Source organism: Pyrus communis, chromosome 15, assembly GCF_041283825.1.
Source record: "Pyrus communis isolate YQ-2024b chromosome 15, ASM4128382v1, whole genome shotgun sequence".
Lineage (NCBI taxonomy): Eukaryota > Viridiplantae > Streptophyta > Magnoliopsida > Rosales > Rosaceae > Pyrus > Pyrus communis.
This window is the reverse complement of record NC_142579.1, coordinates 40,800,237-40,817,688: the sequence shown is the minus strand read 5'-3', so window position 1 is coordinate 40,817,688 and position 17,452 is coordinate 40,800,237. Positions and strand designations below refer to the sequence as shown.

General features: G+C 37.8%; 3 protein-coding genes across 3 annotated transcripts; all 3 read right to left on the bottom strand.

Moving 5' to 3' along the window:
- Window positions 1-153: 153 nt before the first annotated feature.
- On the bottom strand, window positions 154-2,361 carry LOC137749034 (uncharacterized). Its single transcript, XM_068489221.2, has 8 exons — window positions 2,353-2,361; window positions 1,991-2,164; window positions 1,817-1,897; window positions 1,630-1,698; window positions 1,427-1,490; window positions 950-1,029; window positions 668-751; window positions 154-519 (listed from the first exon to the last, which is right to left on the bottom strand). The coding sequence occupies exons 1-8, from the start codon at window positions 2,359-2,361 to the stop codon at window positions 280-282; spliced, it is 801 nt and encodes a 266-aa protein (XP_068345322.2). The 3' UTR covers window positions 154-279.
- On the bottom strand, window positions 2,306-5,822 carry LOC137734922 (uncharacterized). The gene is made up of 7 exons (XM_068474254.2): window positions 5,445-5,822; window positions 4,959-5,163; window positions 4,242-4,443; window positions 3,952-4,145; window positions 3,505-3,658; window positions 3,246-3,410; window positions 2,306-3,014 (listed from the first exon to the last, which is right to left on the bottom strand). Exons 1-7 carry the CDS (start codon window positions 5,623-5,625, stop codon window positions 2,556-2,558), a joined length of 1,560 nt encoding a protein of 519 aa, XP_068330355.1. The 5' UTR covers window positions 5,626-5,822; the 3' UTR covers window positions 2,306-2,555.
- A 919-nt stretch (window positions 5,823-6,741) lies between these two features.
- Window positions 6,742-11,846, bottom strand: LOC137744001 (phototropic-responsive NPH3 family protein NPY1). Its single transcript, XM_068483872.2, has 4 exons — window positions 10,753-11,846; window positions 9,523-9,592; window positions 8,092-9,267; window positions 6,742-7,595 (listed from the first exon to the last, which is right to left on the bottom strand). Exons 1-4 carry the CDS (start codon window positions 10,812-10,814, stop codon window positions 7,062-7,064), a joined length of 1,842 nt encoding a protein of 613 aa, XP_068339973.1. The 5' UTR covers window positions 10,815-11,846; the 3' UTR covers window positions 6,742-7,061.
- Window positions 11,847-17,452: the final 5,606 nt, after the last annotated feature.

Here is a 17,452-nt window from a genome sequence, read left to right as displayed (position 1 = left end):
TACGAAAAAATCACGAAAATCGAAAATTATATGACCGTTAAATCAAATGGTGGTCATTTTAGTTTCCTTGAATGACTGTATTCGTCTGTTTTTATCATTACAATTAGATGCCTTAATGGTTTTAGATTTGTTTAATTTTTTGCAAGTATGATCGGTTTGAATTCGGGAGTAATCCTCAAATGTTCTTCAAATAAGATTATTTGAAGAATCACTCAATGGAAGGGGACTTTAATTTATCCGACTACTCTCGACGAAACAAGCGTTTGCATAAGTTCCGTATCATTTTTTGGGTGAATCCGTCTCTTGCATAAATGGCTCTCGCATAGCTGTCGGCAGCTTCAGCTCCGGCTCCACTTCAGGAAGTGGCAAGAAATAGTAATCAACCATGTCTTTGGACACATCCTTGAAACTAGGAGGGTTCCACTGCAGAATTTCAAAAAGGTTGTAATTTTCTCCGACTGGAAGTAAACTAGGTACCTTGGGTGCGAAGTCCTTGCCTACCAATCTTGCTCGAACGCCCTACAGATAGATATAAACGGGGCAATGTAATAGCAGATTAAAAGACACATACAGTTTTCATGAATATATGAAATAATTCAGCCTTCAACAAAAACCACAACACCAGCATCTAGTACAACTGATTTGCAAAGTAAGAAGCAGCACATACAGTTTTATCAGTCACCACCCGAAACATTCCTGGGATTGCAATTCCAGCCCCAGCTCCCATGGTGATACCATCCATGATAGCTACCTGCACAAATATGATCAAGTGATTATCAAAAGTAACATGTAAGTATTGACAGGAACCTGAAAAGGATATTTCTATGCATAACATATGTTTAACTTTGGCGTGCAACTCAGGTTGTAAATTCTGTAATACGATTACACGACACTGATTCACTGCTAGTATAGTACAAAGCACACTGGTTTAGAAAAGCTCAACACTCACATGCGGCTTCAGGTACGTTCCTTGAATATATACAAACTTATACAATGTCTCAAAAAACTTCTTATATTCATCAACATCCCCTGCACATAGTTAATGCATTTGATAAAACCAACAATGCCATGTAAGTATCAAACACTTAAGACCAGAAAGACTACGCTCCAAACAGCGTGAAAATGTGCATGAAAAGTACCACAAAAAAAGGGTCTAATCAAAGTGATGCAACTCAAATCAGCCCAAAAAACAAGTAAGAAATAAGCTGTGAAGAAAAGGTTCAGTACTAGAAAGTAGAAATGGCATTCCCAAATCAGTTGAACGTTTATGATCGAATTTTAAAATACGACATTATGTATACTAAAAATACAGTATCGAATAATTTGTTCTCATTATGTCAATGAAACTAGAAAACAATCAATCTTGAGTTGACACCCTGAACTACACGAGGTGTAGAGACGTAAACAAAACAAAAGATTGAGTTACCTTCATTAACTAGTTGATAGAGGCTAACAGCATCTGCGCCAGAGCAGAAGGCCCTCCCACTACCCTTCAAAAGGCAAAACATCAAGTATTCTTTCAAAATTAGTATTCTCAGCACATTGCAAGAAGTTAAATAATCCGATAGATGAAAAAAGCATGATGCCTTAAACCAGAAAACCGTGTCCCGCAAGGGAACAACATACTACCTTCATCAAGACAAATCCAATATCCGGGTTATCCTCCCATGATTCATACGGTCTCTTCAGTCGAGCTGCCTATAAAACCCAAGAGCAAAAACATCAAAAGATTCAAAATTTATCCGAAACAAGCAACACCATCATAACAAAAACTCTTAGGAAGCAACAAGATTTAAGAAACAGAAACGACACTAACCATGGAATTGTGGAGAGCGTTGAGTGCAGATGGTCCGTTGAGAATTGCTGCTCTCGATTTAGCTCTTCCCTCCACCGTAACCTGAGTTTTTACATTCGTAAAAAAATTAACGGATGCATTGCAACAAAACCCAAAAACCCAAATTGAATTAATAAAAAGAAGAAAGATTTGTACTTCTGTGGAAATGAAATGATGAGAGAGAGAGAGAGAGAGAGAGAGAGAGAGAGAGAGAGCAGGTCTTGGACGTCGTCGTATTGGGCATAGCTTGGCTGAGCAGAAAAGGCTATGTGAGGAGAGAGAGAGAGCTTCTTCCTCTGACTCACGCACTTCCTCAGAGACTAATAATTTCTCTCAAAACCGTAAAATAGAAAATTTGAGTAAAATGATCATAAACCAAACATCAATTGATTAATGGATCAAAATTAAATATCAATGACATGCTGAGAAGAAAATCGATAAGATATCGACAACATAATAAAAAAATTATCATTTCGGTAAATAAGACTTAAAGAATGAATTTATTCAGATAAAATTACAAAGAACATCCAGTTTATTTCACCACGAGCTTGCTAAGCAACTGAATTACAATTTCCAATTGTATCCAAATCCAAAAGCAAAGTAAATTTTAGTAGTTTAGAATCTCGTCTTATCGAATAAAAAAGAAGTCGAAAGCAATGTACATTTCAGCTCGTTCATGTACATTCTATCTTCATGGCATGGTAACAAATTGAAGTGCTCATCAACTTGGACAAGCCCTACCTTCTCCCAGCTCTTCAACTGGCACGACATAGGGGGAATCCCAGTCGGCGTCGAAAACATCTTGAAGCTGAGAAACAATGGCAGGGTTGTATGTACCAAAGCTGACACCAGCTGTTGTATAAAAGTAATCCCAAATGAGATTGCTCGTGCCTATGTGAGCTCGAACATCACTGACCGCATACTTTCCATGGTTGACCCTGGTGTAACCGGGGTATATGTTTCCGGTGTCGGTACCATTGGCAGTGGCAGGTCCGGTCAAGTTGAAACCCGGGACTACATAGTACTTGATCTCAACTTTCCCAGTGCAATGGTTATACGTAGACGAAGAGCAAAGGACGTTGGAGTAGAGAAGAGATTTTAGGTACTGGTCTGTGCCGTCGACAAAATGTGCCCAGTATGCTACCAATATTTTCACTGTTGCTTTCTTTGAGAAGACAACCTATCAATTACAATTTAAGCATTTTGTAAGTGTTCTCTGAGAAGTGATTGTCACGCTCCGCTTTTCTCTCCAGCACTTCTCCCTCGTTCTTTCTAGTCTTAAGATTGAATAATAAAACGAGAAGGAAGAGAAGAGTGCAGAAGAGAAAATGAGAGTGAAAATCGCTATCCTTGTTTTAAGAAGTCGGAGAAGCATTAGTCCAAGAGCAGAAGTAATGACAGTGGAAGGTACCTCAGATATTGCAGAGGAGAGGGATGACCAGTAAACCGTTGGGTTCGTATACTGGGACTGACCAAGCCAGTCCATGGTACTAATCCGAACCGTTCCGCCATTTCCTACAGAATGAATAGCCTCTATCCAAGCCTGTTCATCAGCCTGGTACCTACCAAATGTCAACTGCAGATGACAATTTTCGTCAAGATAAAAAATGAAAACACGATGACGAAATAGAAAATTTGAGAAACGAAAATGGTAGATATTGTCTGGTTACCTCTGGAGGAGCAAAAGAGAGATAGCTGGACTGAGGCTGCAAGCTTGAATCATTATACCCAGGAGTCTGCAGTGGCAATTTGAACATGTGGGGATCGTTCAGTATAGGGTATCCTGCTACATGGTGAGTCTCCACCGTTCGAGGAAGAGGTGAACTGCAGTGACATAACTATACAAGTGTTAACTAAAGTTAACTGAAAGGGACCGTAGGAACTGCGTAACCATATAATTTGTTAGCACACTGTTGTTATACGAGCTAACCAGGAATTGATAATTGCTCTTAAATTGATCAACTTCCAGATTATCATACTTGAAGCGCAAAGCATACAGTGCCCTAGATGCATAAATAATCAGAACCAGGTCATGGTATGAATATCCAGACACTTGATGCAAAGATCTCGATATGTATACCCAGCAACGTAAACTAGAAATGAGGTTCGTTTCATACCTACACCGCAATTTAGAATCCAAGAAGTGTGACCAGCAAGGAACCTGTCTGTCGACCTGCCACTGCTTATCTGATACAGTTGTCGTATGAGTTGTATGATCAAGAGATGCAAGTGTCCATAGGTTTTCAAAGTAGTTCTCAACCTTTCTTGCTATTTTCGGACAACCAACGAGATAAATTCCAAGTTCCTTCACCTGCAAACATTCATTAGTAAGACGTTATAAGCCAAAACAGTACCCTATACAAAGTAACAGGACAAATCTGCAGAAGCAGCAAAGTTTCACAATTACTTGTGTGAGAGATTTCCAGTCATTGTTGGCGGATCCAATATACACGTCTCGGCGATCTGATATCCAGACTTTGGCATGGACTACGCCGGACCCCCACCATTTACTAAACAACAAAGTCACATTCTTTACATTTGGCCTTCCTGAAGCAAGGCTGGATGGCTCTGTGGTATAGTCGGGATACACACCTGAGTGGGATAGTAGCCTATAAGGCTAAAACTTCATCATTAACACAAACAATATAATCACTTTTAAATAAGTAAAACACATTCTATCTTTAAAACTGTGGTACGAAAATCTCTAGAATGCCTAAAAACGTTTTTAGCCAACCAAAAGCACATCTGAAAATTCTTGGTATAAAAAGTGAGTCTGGGCTATAAAGCACGCCCTTGGAAGTGCTATGTACTTCTCTAGAAAGCAGTCACAAGTACTTTTTCAAGAAACACTAAAAACTTCATCAAACTTCCAATAAAAACGTTTATGGGCCACAGTTCTTTCAACTAAGCGGTTTCAGATGCAACGTCAACAGTGCTTTTCCAAAAGTTCTTCTAACATGTTTGTCAGAAAAAAGTTAGAAGTGATTCTCCAGCAGGGCCAGCACTTAGATTTTATTAAAAATTACAAGCAGCTTCTAATAAAAGCTTTTATGAACATACGTGCTTTCCATAGAAGCATTTTCAAATAAGCTGCTTATTTTGCCAAGTGCAAAGGTGTACATACCTGATGGAAACATTGCGATTAGCAGCATCGTCTATGGCGCCATAAACAGAAGCACCTTCCTGAGCTCCAAACCTCTGCAAATCCTCTTTCGAGTACCCGAAATCCCCGGAACGAGGATCTTCAGGCTGCGCAATTAGCTGCCAGTACTGAGCAATTACGTCCAGTCTCTCCGTCGAGTTCTTCGCCAGCCATTCCAACACATCCGCTGCACAAATTACAATCACAAAACGTTTTAAAATATGAATAAATGAAAAAGTGAAGATTTTGCTTCCCGGGCATGGACGGAAGCAGCATATGCCCCACTAAACTCTTTTTCCCATGAAAAATCTTCAGCCAAAATCATATCATGTTGTTGGAAAGTAAGTTAATAGAATTGTATCCAAATTTTAATTTAATTTCATCGTTCGAAGTTGCCCCACTAAAAAATGTTTCTGGGTCCGTCCATGTTCCTGGGTTTTGAATTTTGAGCGGTAAATGAATGTTTACCGGTGGAGAGGACGCCGGGGACGCGGCGGAGAGTCGGCATGTCGGTGGGGATGGATTGGACGAGCCACGCTTTGCATTGGGATGAAGATTCAGTGGCGGGTAGCAGAGAGAGACTGAGTAACACGACGAGTGCAATCACGGCGGCGGCGGTGATTCTTCTGTGACTGCGATCGACTTTCATCTTTTGATTCGGTTTAATCTGTGGCTATCGTTTCACGGATTATTGGGTAATCATTGAGTTCACGAGGTGATCCAATGGGGAAGAGAAAAGAAAGTCAAAGACTCGAACTTGAAAGATTATCGAACGTTTACGTTAGTTTCTATACTAGCAAAGTTCGAAATTACAAGATCATTCATTCTCTCTGCATCTTTTCTATCAACGTTACCGGATCAAGTTATCTAAACCTATAAAATTTAATCCAACAGCTAAAAATAAAATTTTCTTTAAAAATTATTATAATTTTAACTGTTTGATGAAATTAAGTGGATTTGTTGCTAATTGTCACAGGATTTGCAGGCAAAATGGACTTGTAGGTCTAAAGTGGATTTGTGCTTTAGCGGTTAAAAGTGTTTGTTTAAATAGTATCTTGTATTCGAACTTTGCTAACCAACCTGACCAAGGGTATTTGCATTTGGCATCTCAAGTGAATTGTAGCTTCATTGGTTAAAATTGTGTAACCAATCCAACGTAAAAGATTTCTATTTTAAGTGATTTTGTGGCTTCAAATTCGATAATTTGGAGTTTGGATGTCATGTGTTTGAAATTAACTAATTTAGCGAAAGTATTCAGTTGGAATTTTAAAGAATTTTAATTCTATTAATAAATTTAGGGTATTCAATCATTATTTTATATGATTATGTGAAATTCAAAGTGTATTCCATCAGGAATTTAACTTAGAAATCAGGTGTATTCAATTAAGATTTTAAAAAGTTTAAAGTACTTTAAAAGTTGATAAATTCAAGAAAATCTAGATTATAATATATTTTAAGCATTCACAAATGTCACATCTCTATATGAGATTTCGAGAAAATTGGATCAAAATTTTACTTAAAATCATCAATTACACCCTATCAAACTCCATGGAATTCATTTTGCTCAACAACAATCTAGCAAGACATCTATCCTTCATTGAACAAATGATATTATCTACACTAAAATGAAAAGACAGGCTCAACCATCTAGTAATAATGTGGTTCAATTCTCGTCTTCCTTTTTTGAAATAGTCAATCTAATACAGGGATTCAAATTGATACCTCATTTTGAGGTAAGAAAGAAAAATATGGGTAGACCAGTAAGTAATCGATGAACTTTTCATATACTTGAAATTCAATTTGAAGACAATGAAAGAAATAACTGATCTGAGATCTTCCAACTCCAAAAGAACAAGCACTTAACCAGAAACACAGATCAATTTTCAAGTGGAACCAAAAGATGTTAGACAAGGCACTCCAATAAACTGATTACATTTTAACTATAGTAAACTCCATTTGAGATAATACATGCTTAATAGATTGAAGGACAATATGATCATCAGCTACAACAAATCCTACTCCTTTGTACACTTGCAGTGGAATTTTCTGAACTCGTTCAATTCGGGTCAGCCCTGAAATCCCCATTTACGAGATGGAATACCTCCTCTGTCTCGAAGATGATACCGACTTTGAATCGCCAGGAACATTTGAAGTTGGACTATGAGAACTCCCGGATGTCTCGGAGCTCTTGTTCTCTACATGCCCCTTCCCCACAGACCACAATTTATCGAAGATTCTCCTCGACCTAGATGGAAGCAATTGCGCACCACTTCGGCTGTTTTTACTGTTGTTTTTTCCCAGTTTTGCGTTCTTCTGGAACTCTTCAGTTACCTTCATTTGGCTCATCTGTTTTCCCAACGGCTTGCAGTTTTCTTCTGCTATCTTGTCACATTCCTCGTCCAAATTTGTTGTGGAAAGTGAAGTGTCACTGGGATGGTTGTTAAGGGCTTGAACGCTAGCTGCAGATCTTATCTGCTCAAAGAAGAGAACTTGAACAACGACTCGAAGTGGGAGCTGCTCGTTCTGTGCAGCATCCATCGATGCCTCCAGTGTAAGTTTCTTGACATCCATCAATGCACAAATTCTTTTCCTTTCAGCCTTTGTCAAATTAGGGTGCTCCTGGAGACGTGGCTAATCAGTATTCATGCAAATAATTCACAAATCTGAAGGGCTGTATATATTTCCCAGAAATCGACCAATCTGGTCGCATTCTAAGTCTCTCATTACAATTTAATACAAAGACAAAATAAATAGCAGTGACTCACATGATCGCATTCCTCGTTTATAGTACTTATTAGGCATAGAACATGGCAAAGTTTTAAACATACATAATTTGAATAATATCTTATTCACATCATGACGAAACAGAACAAAGTAAGATCCAAAAGTGCTTAAAATGCTTGTAGCGACATGAAAGTTTTTTGGCATCAAATAGTTTCACTTTCAGATCTAATGGTCAGTTCAGGTTTGAAAGAAAAAAGGTACATCCTAATAGATCAGAGCTTCCTGCAACTTCTTTACTTAAATCTCAGAAACATGACAAGGCAACTCTAGTGCGAAAACAAAAAGCATGATGGAGAATAAATAAACATGTGGATATGGCTTAAACGCATACCTTCAGGTAGATGTCAATGGCTTTGTACAACCCATCGTGAATTGGCCTTGCTGACTCGGGAACTGATTGTGATAACTCTACAAAACTACTGAGGTTAAGATTTGGGTCATGTGCAATTTCTGCAAGATACCCATCGACCAGTCTGCCAACACCCAACAACGATCCATGCCCTAATATAAAAGTATCAGTCCCCTTTTCATTCTTCTCGACAACATCCAAATCCCACTTGTACTTTTCACGCATCACATACTGACTCACAACAGACAGAACCAACTCAACGTCATATATAGTAATTTGAGGAGATCGTGCGGGGATCAATAAGTCAACTACACGAGCTTCATGCAACTTCAAACTGATCCTCTTCACCAACTCTTCCCTCAACAACTCGTCTGCTCCAACCAAAATAGAAACTTTCAAAAGTTTCAGCAAGAAACTGGATGAACAACCCATACCTTTGTCTGACGGCAATAAGCAAATAATTGTTTCTACCAGAGATTTTTTCCTCAAGGCGTGTTCGTCCAAAACCAGTGCATCAACAGAATCTGGCAACCATCTAACTGCGTAAGTCTTCAGAGCCTCCCCAATAACAGTGCCATCCATTCTTCCCTTTGATTTTACAGCAATAATAACTCGTTTGTAGAGATCAATATCCAGCTCACATATGTCTTCAACCCACCAATCCCTTGGAACTTTTTCAAATTTTTCTCGATAATTCATCCCTGCTTCAATAATTTTATCACGCTCTGCTAATTTTCTGTTATATGTGTAGGACCAAGTGATGTTGGCAGGGTCTACAGATGTTTTAGAAGCAATTGAGTCTATGCATCTTCCAACAATCTTCAGATCTTCAGACCACGACAGAAGAGGTTTAGTGGTTTGTAGCACAATGATGGAATCTTTCCAGCTACGGAAGATGCTTGAGTTAAGGAACACCTCAATTTTGTATATTAGGTTACTGTGATCAACACCCTCGGTCATTTCCAGATACTCAGCAGCACATCGAGCAGCCACAACATTGTAAGCGTTGAGAGTAACAGTCATTCCATAGCAAAACTTTGCACAAATTTCAAAGGATTTTGGCCCACCAGGAAAATCAACCATGTCAATTTCTTCAGAATCCTCATTGGCTTTTGATACTAGTTTTTGCAGGCGATTGCTCTTGGACAAGAGAGGGAACTGGAAAAACAGTTACAATCAACAATAAGAAACAGAGCACGCTTCAGCAGAGAAAGCAGCAGTAATTCGAGTAACAAATGTACCATTCAATAATGATCACGTACATTTTAGATTTGACCACCACTATTATGTTCATACGAACACAAATCGTAAAAAAACATTCATATGCATATATGACTCCAAACAAATCTAATAATGCTATTATAGTAAAAAATTCATGTAAATTGATGAATAAGGGTGGCAAGGAAAAAATACCTTGTGAAGGTAAAACTTCACTTCCCCAACATTAATAACAACATCCGTCTGCAGTTCAGACGACACATATCTGCATGAACATATGAAAACCAGTTAATCACAGACACAAGGATGATAGAAACTACAATAAGACATGCATTTACAAAATATTTCTATAACTGGATCCTTATGATGCACGGAGTTACAAAAAATTCAAATATAAACTTTCGGGCTTAAGCGCGTCAAGATTTTCGTTCTTCTTAGCTAAGATTTTACTATGAGGAGGTGGTTTTTGGTAAACTCCAACACCGATGTCAGATTATAGACTTCAGATTCAAGTTATAACTGAAACTAAAATGTCACAAGGAAACTAGACATACAAGAATTAAGCAAGTTTCAATCATTTGCATATTTATTCAGATGACGCCGAAACAATCCACCGGAAGAAAAACACCTCCGGTAATTCGTTTAAATTCCTCATTCACCGGAAGAATTTCGCCTGCGTGATGGTTACAGATCTTGGGGGTACTCCATATGACATTTCCACATTTGGACCACAAAACTCAATAAAATAGTGACATTCCAAATGCAGGACCACATCCTGAAAGACAGCTTCCACACCCCCATAACTCCCTTTAACCCTACACTCTCCAAAATTAAAATAGCAATACTTTTTAAGTGCAGAAAGAAAAACAATGATAAGAACAGCACAAAAACGCCCATGTGCTTTCGTCTCTTGTTTATTATCTCCTCAAAAGTTTCTTGTAATTATCCTATCACAAAAATAAAGGGTTCTTTTCTTGGAAGGTGGCAGCTAATCTTTCACCTTTCCAGTATATAGGTATATAAATCACCATCTAATGGCAAAGTTGTAATTTCACCCCCTTTCTCTCACCATTCGGTGGCAGCAATTCACATGCTCTGTACAAAAACAGAGCATACTTGCAGAAAGAAACTCAAACGCACATGTTTTGTCAAGCAAAAATGAACAATTTCACGGTTCTAGAGAGAGATGAAGGACCTCATTCGTTTGAAATTTCACAATTCTAGAGAGAGAAAAAAAAGACCCATAATTCAGAATCTAATAGAAGTTCATCAAGTTCATAGCATTGACAGGAGAGGCAAAAATAAATAAATAAATAAATAAATAAACAAAACATGAAAAATTCGAAAAGGGATTTTAGAAAGAAAAATTGGAGTTTGTGATGCAAAAAATCATGAGCACAGAGAAAAAGTGAAAACCCGTTTTACCTGATAGACTTGCCATCAGCCTGAAATGCATCAGGCTTAGACCCCAGTTTCATAAACTTCATTTTTGTACCAAAATACCCTTCGAAGCAACCAGAAATTACAGCACCAAACTCCTACAGACGAAGTCCTACTCCTCCACAGAGATTATGGACTCCGTTTCCGTTTCTTCTCAATCTGCGGCCAATGCCAACTTTCTCTCTCCTCCCTCTCCCTCTCTAAAATGGCCGGTCCTGAGGAACACTCGGCCGAACACAGAGACGAAAGCCCTCTCCGCCCTTGAGGACCAAACCAAACTCTTACCCTCTCTGTTTCTCTCTCTAAAGCACGCAACCAGGAGACCATAAACGTTATAGCAAGATCCTCGACCTTTACGCCCTCCCCAATCGCTTCGCAAGCCTTTATGATGACATTGATGACGCTTCTTACACAAAACCCACGACTATTTCCCCCCAACAGGAAAACCCCACAAGCCCAAAAATACAAAAAAATGGAGAAAGTGATGAAATTTAAGAGGATATTTATGAATAAACTCCACCCTCTATCTCCTTTTCTCTCTCTAACCCACAACTATTTCCCCCTAAGAGAAATGCTAATCACAATCCCACAACCCAAAAAATAAAAAATAAAAAAATGCAGAAAGAATTGATTTTTCGCAGAGGATTTTTATGAACAAACCAAACCCCTCTCTCTCTCTACTTTCTCTCTCTAACTGTCTGCAAGCAGAGGGGAATAATAAATTCTCGCCGCCTTTGCTTTAAATCACTTCCTGATACGCTGAAGATCTTCCCCTCTGGCTCGTTTCTTTATGATTTTTTTTCCAAGGCGCGAATCTCGACGACGAAACGATGATGATATGTAATCTGACGCGGCTGTCTCCTCCTCCCTCCGAAACTTGCAGCGAAAGAGAAAAAGAGGAAAGAGAGAGAGTGGTGGTGGTGTGAATTTTGGGTCTAGTGAGAGAGTGTGTGGGTGTGTATATAGAGCAGGGGACTGTGTAGACAGAGTGGCTCAGAGGACGTAGCTTTTGTGCCGCTAAAGCACGCCACCCTTTTATGGTCGATTTTGCCCTTTGTAATTTGCGGTTTATGCCCGAGGAAGGAGGGTGGACGATGGTCACGATATTGAATTACGCGGGAGATGTTGATTACGCGCCGGGTAAGGAGAGTGGACGGTGTTGGTGGGGCCCTTGTGCCGGGTGGATGTTCCTGCCATTTGACGTCTAGTTAAGATGAGCAACTTTTTTACTTTTGACGTCTAAAACCATCTTCAAATATCAAATTTTAAATTTTAAATTTAAATTTAATAGATTATGTAGTATTTTGATATTTTTTTTTTAAATTACATTTCCACATGTTAAATTAAATTATTATTTTATTACATTATTTTATTTTTTTTATTTTTATTATATATTTAAAGAAACATTAAATTAATAGAAAAATAGTAGTTTGAAGTAAAAGTAACAACGACGTGACCTTCTGCTTCAGTGGGCATTTTATTTTATTTTCTTTATTTTTATTATATGTTTAAAGAAACATTAAATTAATAGAAGAATAGTAGTTTGAAGCAAAAGTAACAGCGACATGGCCTTCTGCTTCAATGGACATTTCACCAGAGCAAATCTTGAGCAAAAACTCTTCAAGTTTTTGTGCGAAATCAACCTTCCAATTGGATTCTAGGTCATGCTCTAGTTTGCACTCTATGAAATCCACCTCTACTGTTGTCGTTGCTTCCAATGGATACTCTTCGAGTTTTTGTGCGAGATTGAATTCCTAATTAGATTCTACACGCTTTGCTTGCATTCTATGAAATCCGTCTCCACCATCGCCGTTATTGCTTCCACCCGCTTCATCTCTGGCGTAAGTCATCTTCTGTGAATGGGATTGGGCATTAGCGCATTGTGAAGGTGCTAGATTCACATTTGGTGGAGACTAGGATTTTTCAATTTGGGGGTTTTTGAAAGCAATGATTTTTTAGTCAAAATTGGTCCACATAGTTTGTGATAGATGGAAAATCAATGATTTTCTTTGCGATTGCAATTTGTGAGATTGGTCTTGGTTCAACAGGAAGATTGTGACATCATACATCGTCCAGGGGAGTGATCCTTAAATGTATATTCTCATCCCTACCTAGCACGAGGCCTTTTGGGAGCTCGTTGGCTTCGGGTTCCATCGGAACTCCGAAGTTAAGCGAGAAGGGGGCTAGAGCAATCCCATAATAGGTGACCCACTGGGAAGTTGCTCGTGAGTTCCCAAAAACAAAATCGTGAGGAAATGGTAAGCCCAAAGCGGACAATATCTTGCTACGATGGTGGAGCGGGCCCGGGAAGTGATCCGCCTCAGGGCGGGATGTGACAGTTTGGTATTAGAGCCTAACCCTGGCCGTAGTGTGTCGATGAGGACGTCAGGCCCTTAAGAGGGGTGGATTGTGACATCCCACATCGTCGAGGGGAGTGATTCTTAAATGTATATTCTCATCTTTACCTAGCACGAGGCCTTTTAGGAGCTCACTGGTTTCGGGTTCCGTAGGAACTCTGAAGTTAAGCGAAAGGGGGGCTAGAGCACTCCTAGGATGGGTGACCCACTAGGAAGTTGCTCGTGAGTTCCTAAATATAAAACCGTGAGGGAATGGTAAGCTCAAAGCGGACAATATCGTGCTACAGTGGTGGAACAGGGCAGGGAAGTGATTCGTCCCGTGCCGAGATGTGACAAATTAGGGCTAGAGCAATCCCATGATGGGTGACCCACTGGGAAGTTGCTCGTGAGTTCCCAAAAACAAAACTATAAGGGAATGGTAAGCCCAAAGCGAACAATATCGTGCTACGGTGGTGGAACGAGCCCAGAAAGTGATTCGCCCCGGGCCTGGATGTGACAGTTTGGTATCAGAGCCTAACCTTGGTCGTGGTGTGTTGACGAGGACGTCGAGCCCCTAAGGGGGGTGGATTGTGATATCCCACATCACCTAAGGGAGTGATCTTTAAATGTATATTCTCATCCCTACCTAGCACGAGGCATTTTGGGAGCTAACTGGTTTCGGGTCCCATCGGAACTTCGAAGTTAAGCGAAAAGGGAGCTAGAGCAATCCCATGATGGGTGACCCACTGGGAAGTTGCTTGTGAGTTCCTAAAAACAAAACCGTGAGGGAATGGTAAGCCCAAAGTGAACAATATCGTGCTACGGTGGTGGAGTAGGCTCGGGAAGTGATCCGCCCCGGGTGGGAATGTGACAGAGATGAGTAAAGTGAGAGAAGGCAAAAAATTTAATAAAAAATATTTAGTAATTAATTAAAATTTATTTGACAACAACCCCTCCTGCTACTTTTCCATGTAATGCCATATAAGATTTGGCATTTCGGTTGGAAAATTATAATGTTGTTGTTTTTTACTGTTATTGATGATGTGTACATTTTGATATCTCATTTGAAGATGCTCTAAGTCTATATTTAACTTAAGATTGGGAATTCGACATAAAAAAAATTTAATTAAACAAAAAAAAAAAAACTTAAGAAGGGGAATGCCTAGTTTAGGAGAGCAATTAGGACTCATTTGAGCGTAGTTTTAAAATGATTAAAAGTGTTTTTAGTAAAATTATTTTTTTATTTTAAAGTATTTTACAAAAGCTATTTAAGTATTTCCGCATAATTCACTTGTATTTTTATTAAGAAATAGTTTCACAAAACATTGATCTAAAGTGTTTTTGTCATTTAAAAATCACTTCCAAACAAACTATTATATGACAACGATATACTGACGCCGTATGTTCGTGTTAATAATACAATGCTATTATTAGCAATGTGCTTGTGTCACATTTTTATTGGTTTAAGGTAAATTTTAAGTTAGTTGTCATGTGATAAAGAAAGTAACGAAAATATATATTTTCCATCATTGAATGACAAAATTTATCTTGGCCATGAGGTTATTCTTCGATAGTAATCTTGATTTGCTAGTAAAAACTTTTTCTTTTTATTTTATGAGATAAAGAAAACTGTAATTTCATTACAATGGAGAAAATCAAAACATGTCTTATCATAATTCTAACTCATTAATTCATTTTCTTGAACTATATAATTAGTGATAACTGAGATCATGTCATGAACCTAAAATGTAAGATCAACAAAGAAACCCGCATGTTACGACTTAAGTGAATTTGTAACTACCACACTAAAACATCACTCATTAAGTAAATAATCAACCACATTTATTAAGTAAAACATGTGATTACATATTTATAATTGATTTTTCAATTTGTTCAAATAACTATTTTATAATCTTCCCACAGTATAACAGTTGTCGGAAATTTAACCCACCAACCATCACCCGTTCAAATTTATTATTCTGCATGGCATATGCATGGACCAGATCTATCTATCTTAAGCAGTAAATTCCAAAAGGACATGCAGCCACGAGTCAATTGGTCAAACAAACCAATCTAGACACCTAATTTTTCCTTTGATTGATTCTGTTCTTTTAAAAAGATGGCGAGCATCTTCAAAAGAAAAAGTCAAAATCTTAGGTGAAATACTATTGTGCATATTTGATATTAAAAATATCTTTAACCGAAGTATTATTTGTTAATTGGATTTGAAAGCTTAATGATTTAATGTCAAATTCGACATCAATGTCAAATTTATTTTTAATTCATTTTAATAATGAATCCCTTATTCCACTAACATTTCAACCAATCAAAATTTTATTTCAATTTTTATTTAATAATTACAATCATTTAAAGTTCTATTTAAATAATACAATAACATTTTGATAATTTGGTTGGAGAATTACAAAATTTAACATAAGACTTCATAATGCCACATCAGCCATCATCGATTGTAATTTAACTCTTATAATTTAACATTTATTTTAGAAATGGTCTTAAAGCTTTGATTTTAAGCGTCCTATGCTTCTTGCACATGGTTGTACGTAGAAATTTGTCCATCCACTCTTTGACTTTTAATCGAGGATTTTACTATATTTTTACAAGTAACATGTTTTCCCGATTATCGCAATGGATTCGCGAGCAAAACTAAAGAACTGATGTCTAGCATAGGGGCTGCTGGATCAAGTTTGGGCTAGCTTAAGAGTGGTCAAGCTTGTTCTCACCCTATGAGAGTGATCAAGATTATCTTACTCACTCTTAAATTCTTATATATTGTACACCGGTGCATGTTAAAGATTAAAACGCACTTATATACTTTGTGAAAAGCCATTAATTTAGTGGGCAATGATTACTAATTAACTTAACGGGTCAAAAGACTGTTAGTTGAATTACCTAACTTCCACTATATTTGTCAATTAGACTAAACGTGTTACATGCATGAAACATACGTGATAGTTCGATGGTTGTCGGGCGCTACTATTCACGTAAACCTAGTTATATTTACAGTATTAATCAGTTTGTACAGGCATAAACTTGGAAAATGAAGGTTTAAAGTTTGACAAAACCAACCTAAAATCTACTATTTCAAAAGTGATTAAGGTTCGGATTAGGGGCTATGTTGACGGTCAATGGCGGATCTAGGATTTTAAGATCAGGGGGTTCCAAGGTAAAAGTTCAAAAAAAAAATATTAGACTAATTTGGTTTCATAGCACTATTTTTTATTGAATTTGGTTCATTGAATAATCAAAATTAATCAACCACATCAAGTGGCCAAGTGGTAAAAGCGCGGATTTCGGCTCTTAAAATAAAAAAACAAGGAGGTCTCGGGTTCGAGGCTCCAAGCTAGTGAGTCTGCTTGACTGTGGCCATGAGAAAGCTGAAATGTCTCTGTGAGTCTTCTAAGCCCATAGAAGGGGTGGATAACCGTGACTTACCACTATTTGTCATGCTTTAATAATAATAATGATCAAGATTAATCTCAAATGTAATAAAACCAACAAATTATCCTCAGCAACATAATGCATCAATTAATGACTTTACAAAGATGAAAATATACAATGTGAGTGGTGAAGCCTTAGTAGCAATAAGACTCTCCCAAAAATAGAGAAATGTTAATAAGATTCTATCAAAAGTGGGATTCGTCAGTTGTGAAATCTCATGTTTTTTTGCACAATATTTTTATAATATTAGAACATAAAATATTGTTATAATAGAGAGTTCATACAAAATCTCACTTTCGCGATTAAAGTCTCCTTAGCATTCCTCCTTAAAACATAAATTCTATCAAGGGATATAATATATAATCTGTATACACAACATAAATACGCTCTAATCAAGTCGTGTTTCTTCATACAAGGACTAGGATTGCCTGTCCTCCCCCATCTCATACCCTTCTCATCCTTTATTATTTTTGTGGTCACGGTTAAGCCGCGTTAACATTTTATATTGATTTTTTTATAGAAATAATAAGACAAAAAACAATGAGAATATAAAATATTAACGTGAGTTAACCGTGACCACAAAAATAGAAAAGAATGAGAAAGATGAAAGATAGAGAGAGCAGACAATTCAGGTCCCTCCTTACAAAGGCAACTGGCAAGCACCTATGCAAAGTCAGATATTGGTCTGTTGATGGTGAAGTTGAACAATGTTCCCCCTCAACCTAATATTAATTGGTCCAATATTTTTAATATCTAGCTAAGCTACTATATATGGTCCTTTCGGCCATAGGGTTTCAGTGTTTTGTACAAGTGTAATCAATCCGCTTAAATGTTTGCTTATTTTCTTGGGCAACAGAACCTTTCAGAATACAAGTCCCCTCATTTCCTTC

What these genes read in the sequence shown, in the direction of transcription:
- LOC137749034 (XM_068489221.2), bottom strand. An exon ending in ACGCTCTCCACAATTCCATG is followed by an intron (nt 1,699 to 1,816) that starts GTTAGTGTCGTT and finishes TGGGTTTTATAG; the next exon opens with GCAGCTCGACTGAAGAGACC. An exon ending in CTATCAACTAGTTAATGAAG is followed by an intron (nt 1,030 to 1,426) that starts GTAACTCAATCT and finishes AACTATGTGCAG; the next exon opens with GGGATGTTGATGAATATAAG.
- LOC137734922 (XM_068474254.2), bottom strand. Translation starts at nt 5,625, where the DNA reads ATGAAAGTCGATCGCAGTCACAGAAGAATCACCGCCGCCGCCGTGATT. An exon ending in ACTGGAAATCTCTCACACAA is followed by an intron (nt 4,146 to 4,241) that starts GTAATTGTGAAA and finishes GAATGTTTGCAG; the next exon opens with GTGAAGGAACTTGGAATTTA. An exon ending in TCTCTTTTGCTCCTCCAGAG is followed by an intron (nt 3,411 to 3,504) that starts GTAACCAGACAA and finishes TGTCATCTGCAG; the next exon opens with TTGACATTTGGTAGGTACCA.
- LOC137744001 (XM_068483872.2), bottom strand. Translation starts at nt 10,814, where the DNA reads ATGAAGTTTATGAAACTGGGGTCTAAGCCTGATGCATTTCAGGCTGAT. An exon ending in GCTGATGGCAAGTCTATCAG is followed by an intron (nt 9,593 to 10,752) that starts GTAAAACGGGTT and finishes ATGTTCATGCAG; the next exon opens with ATATGTGTCGTCTGAACTGC. An exon ending in TGAAGTTTTACCTTCACAAG is followed by an intron (nt 9,268 to 9,522) that starts GTATTTTTTCCT and finishes CTGTTTTTCCAG; the next exon opens with TTCCCTCTCTTGTCCAAGAG.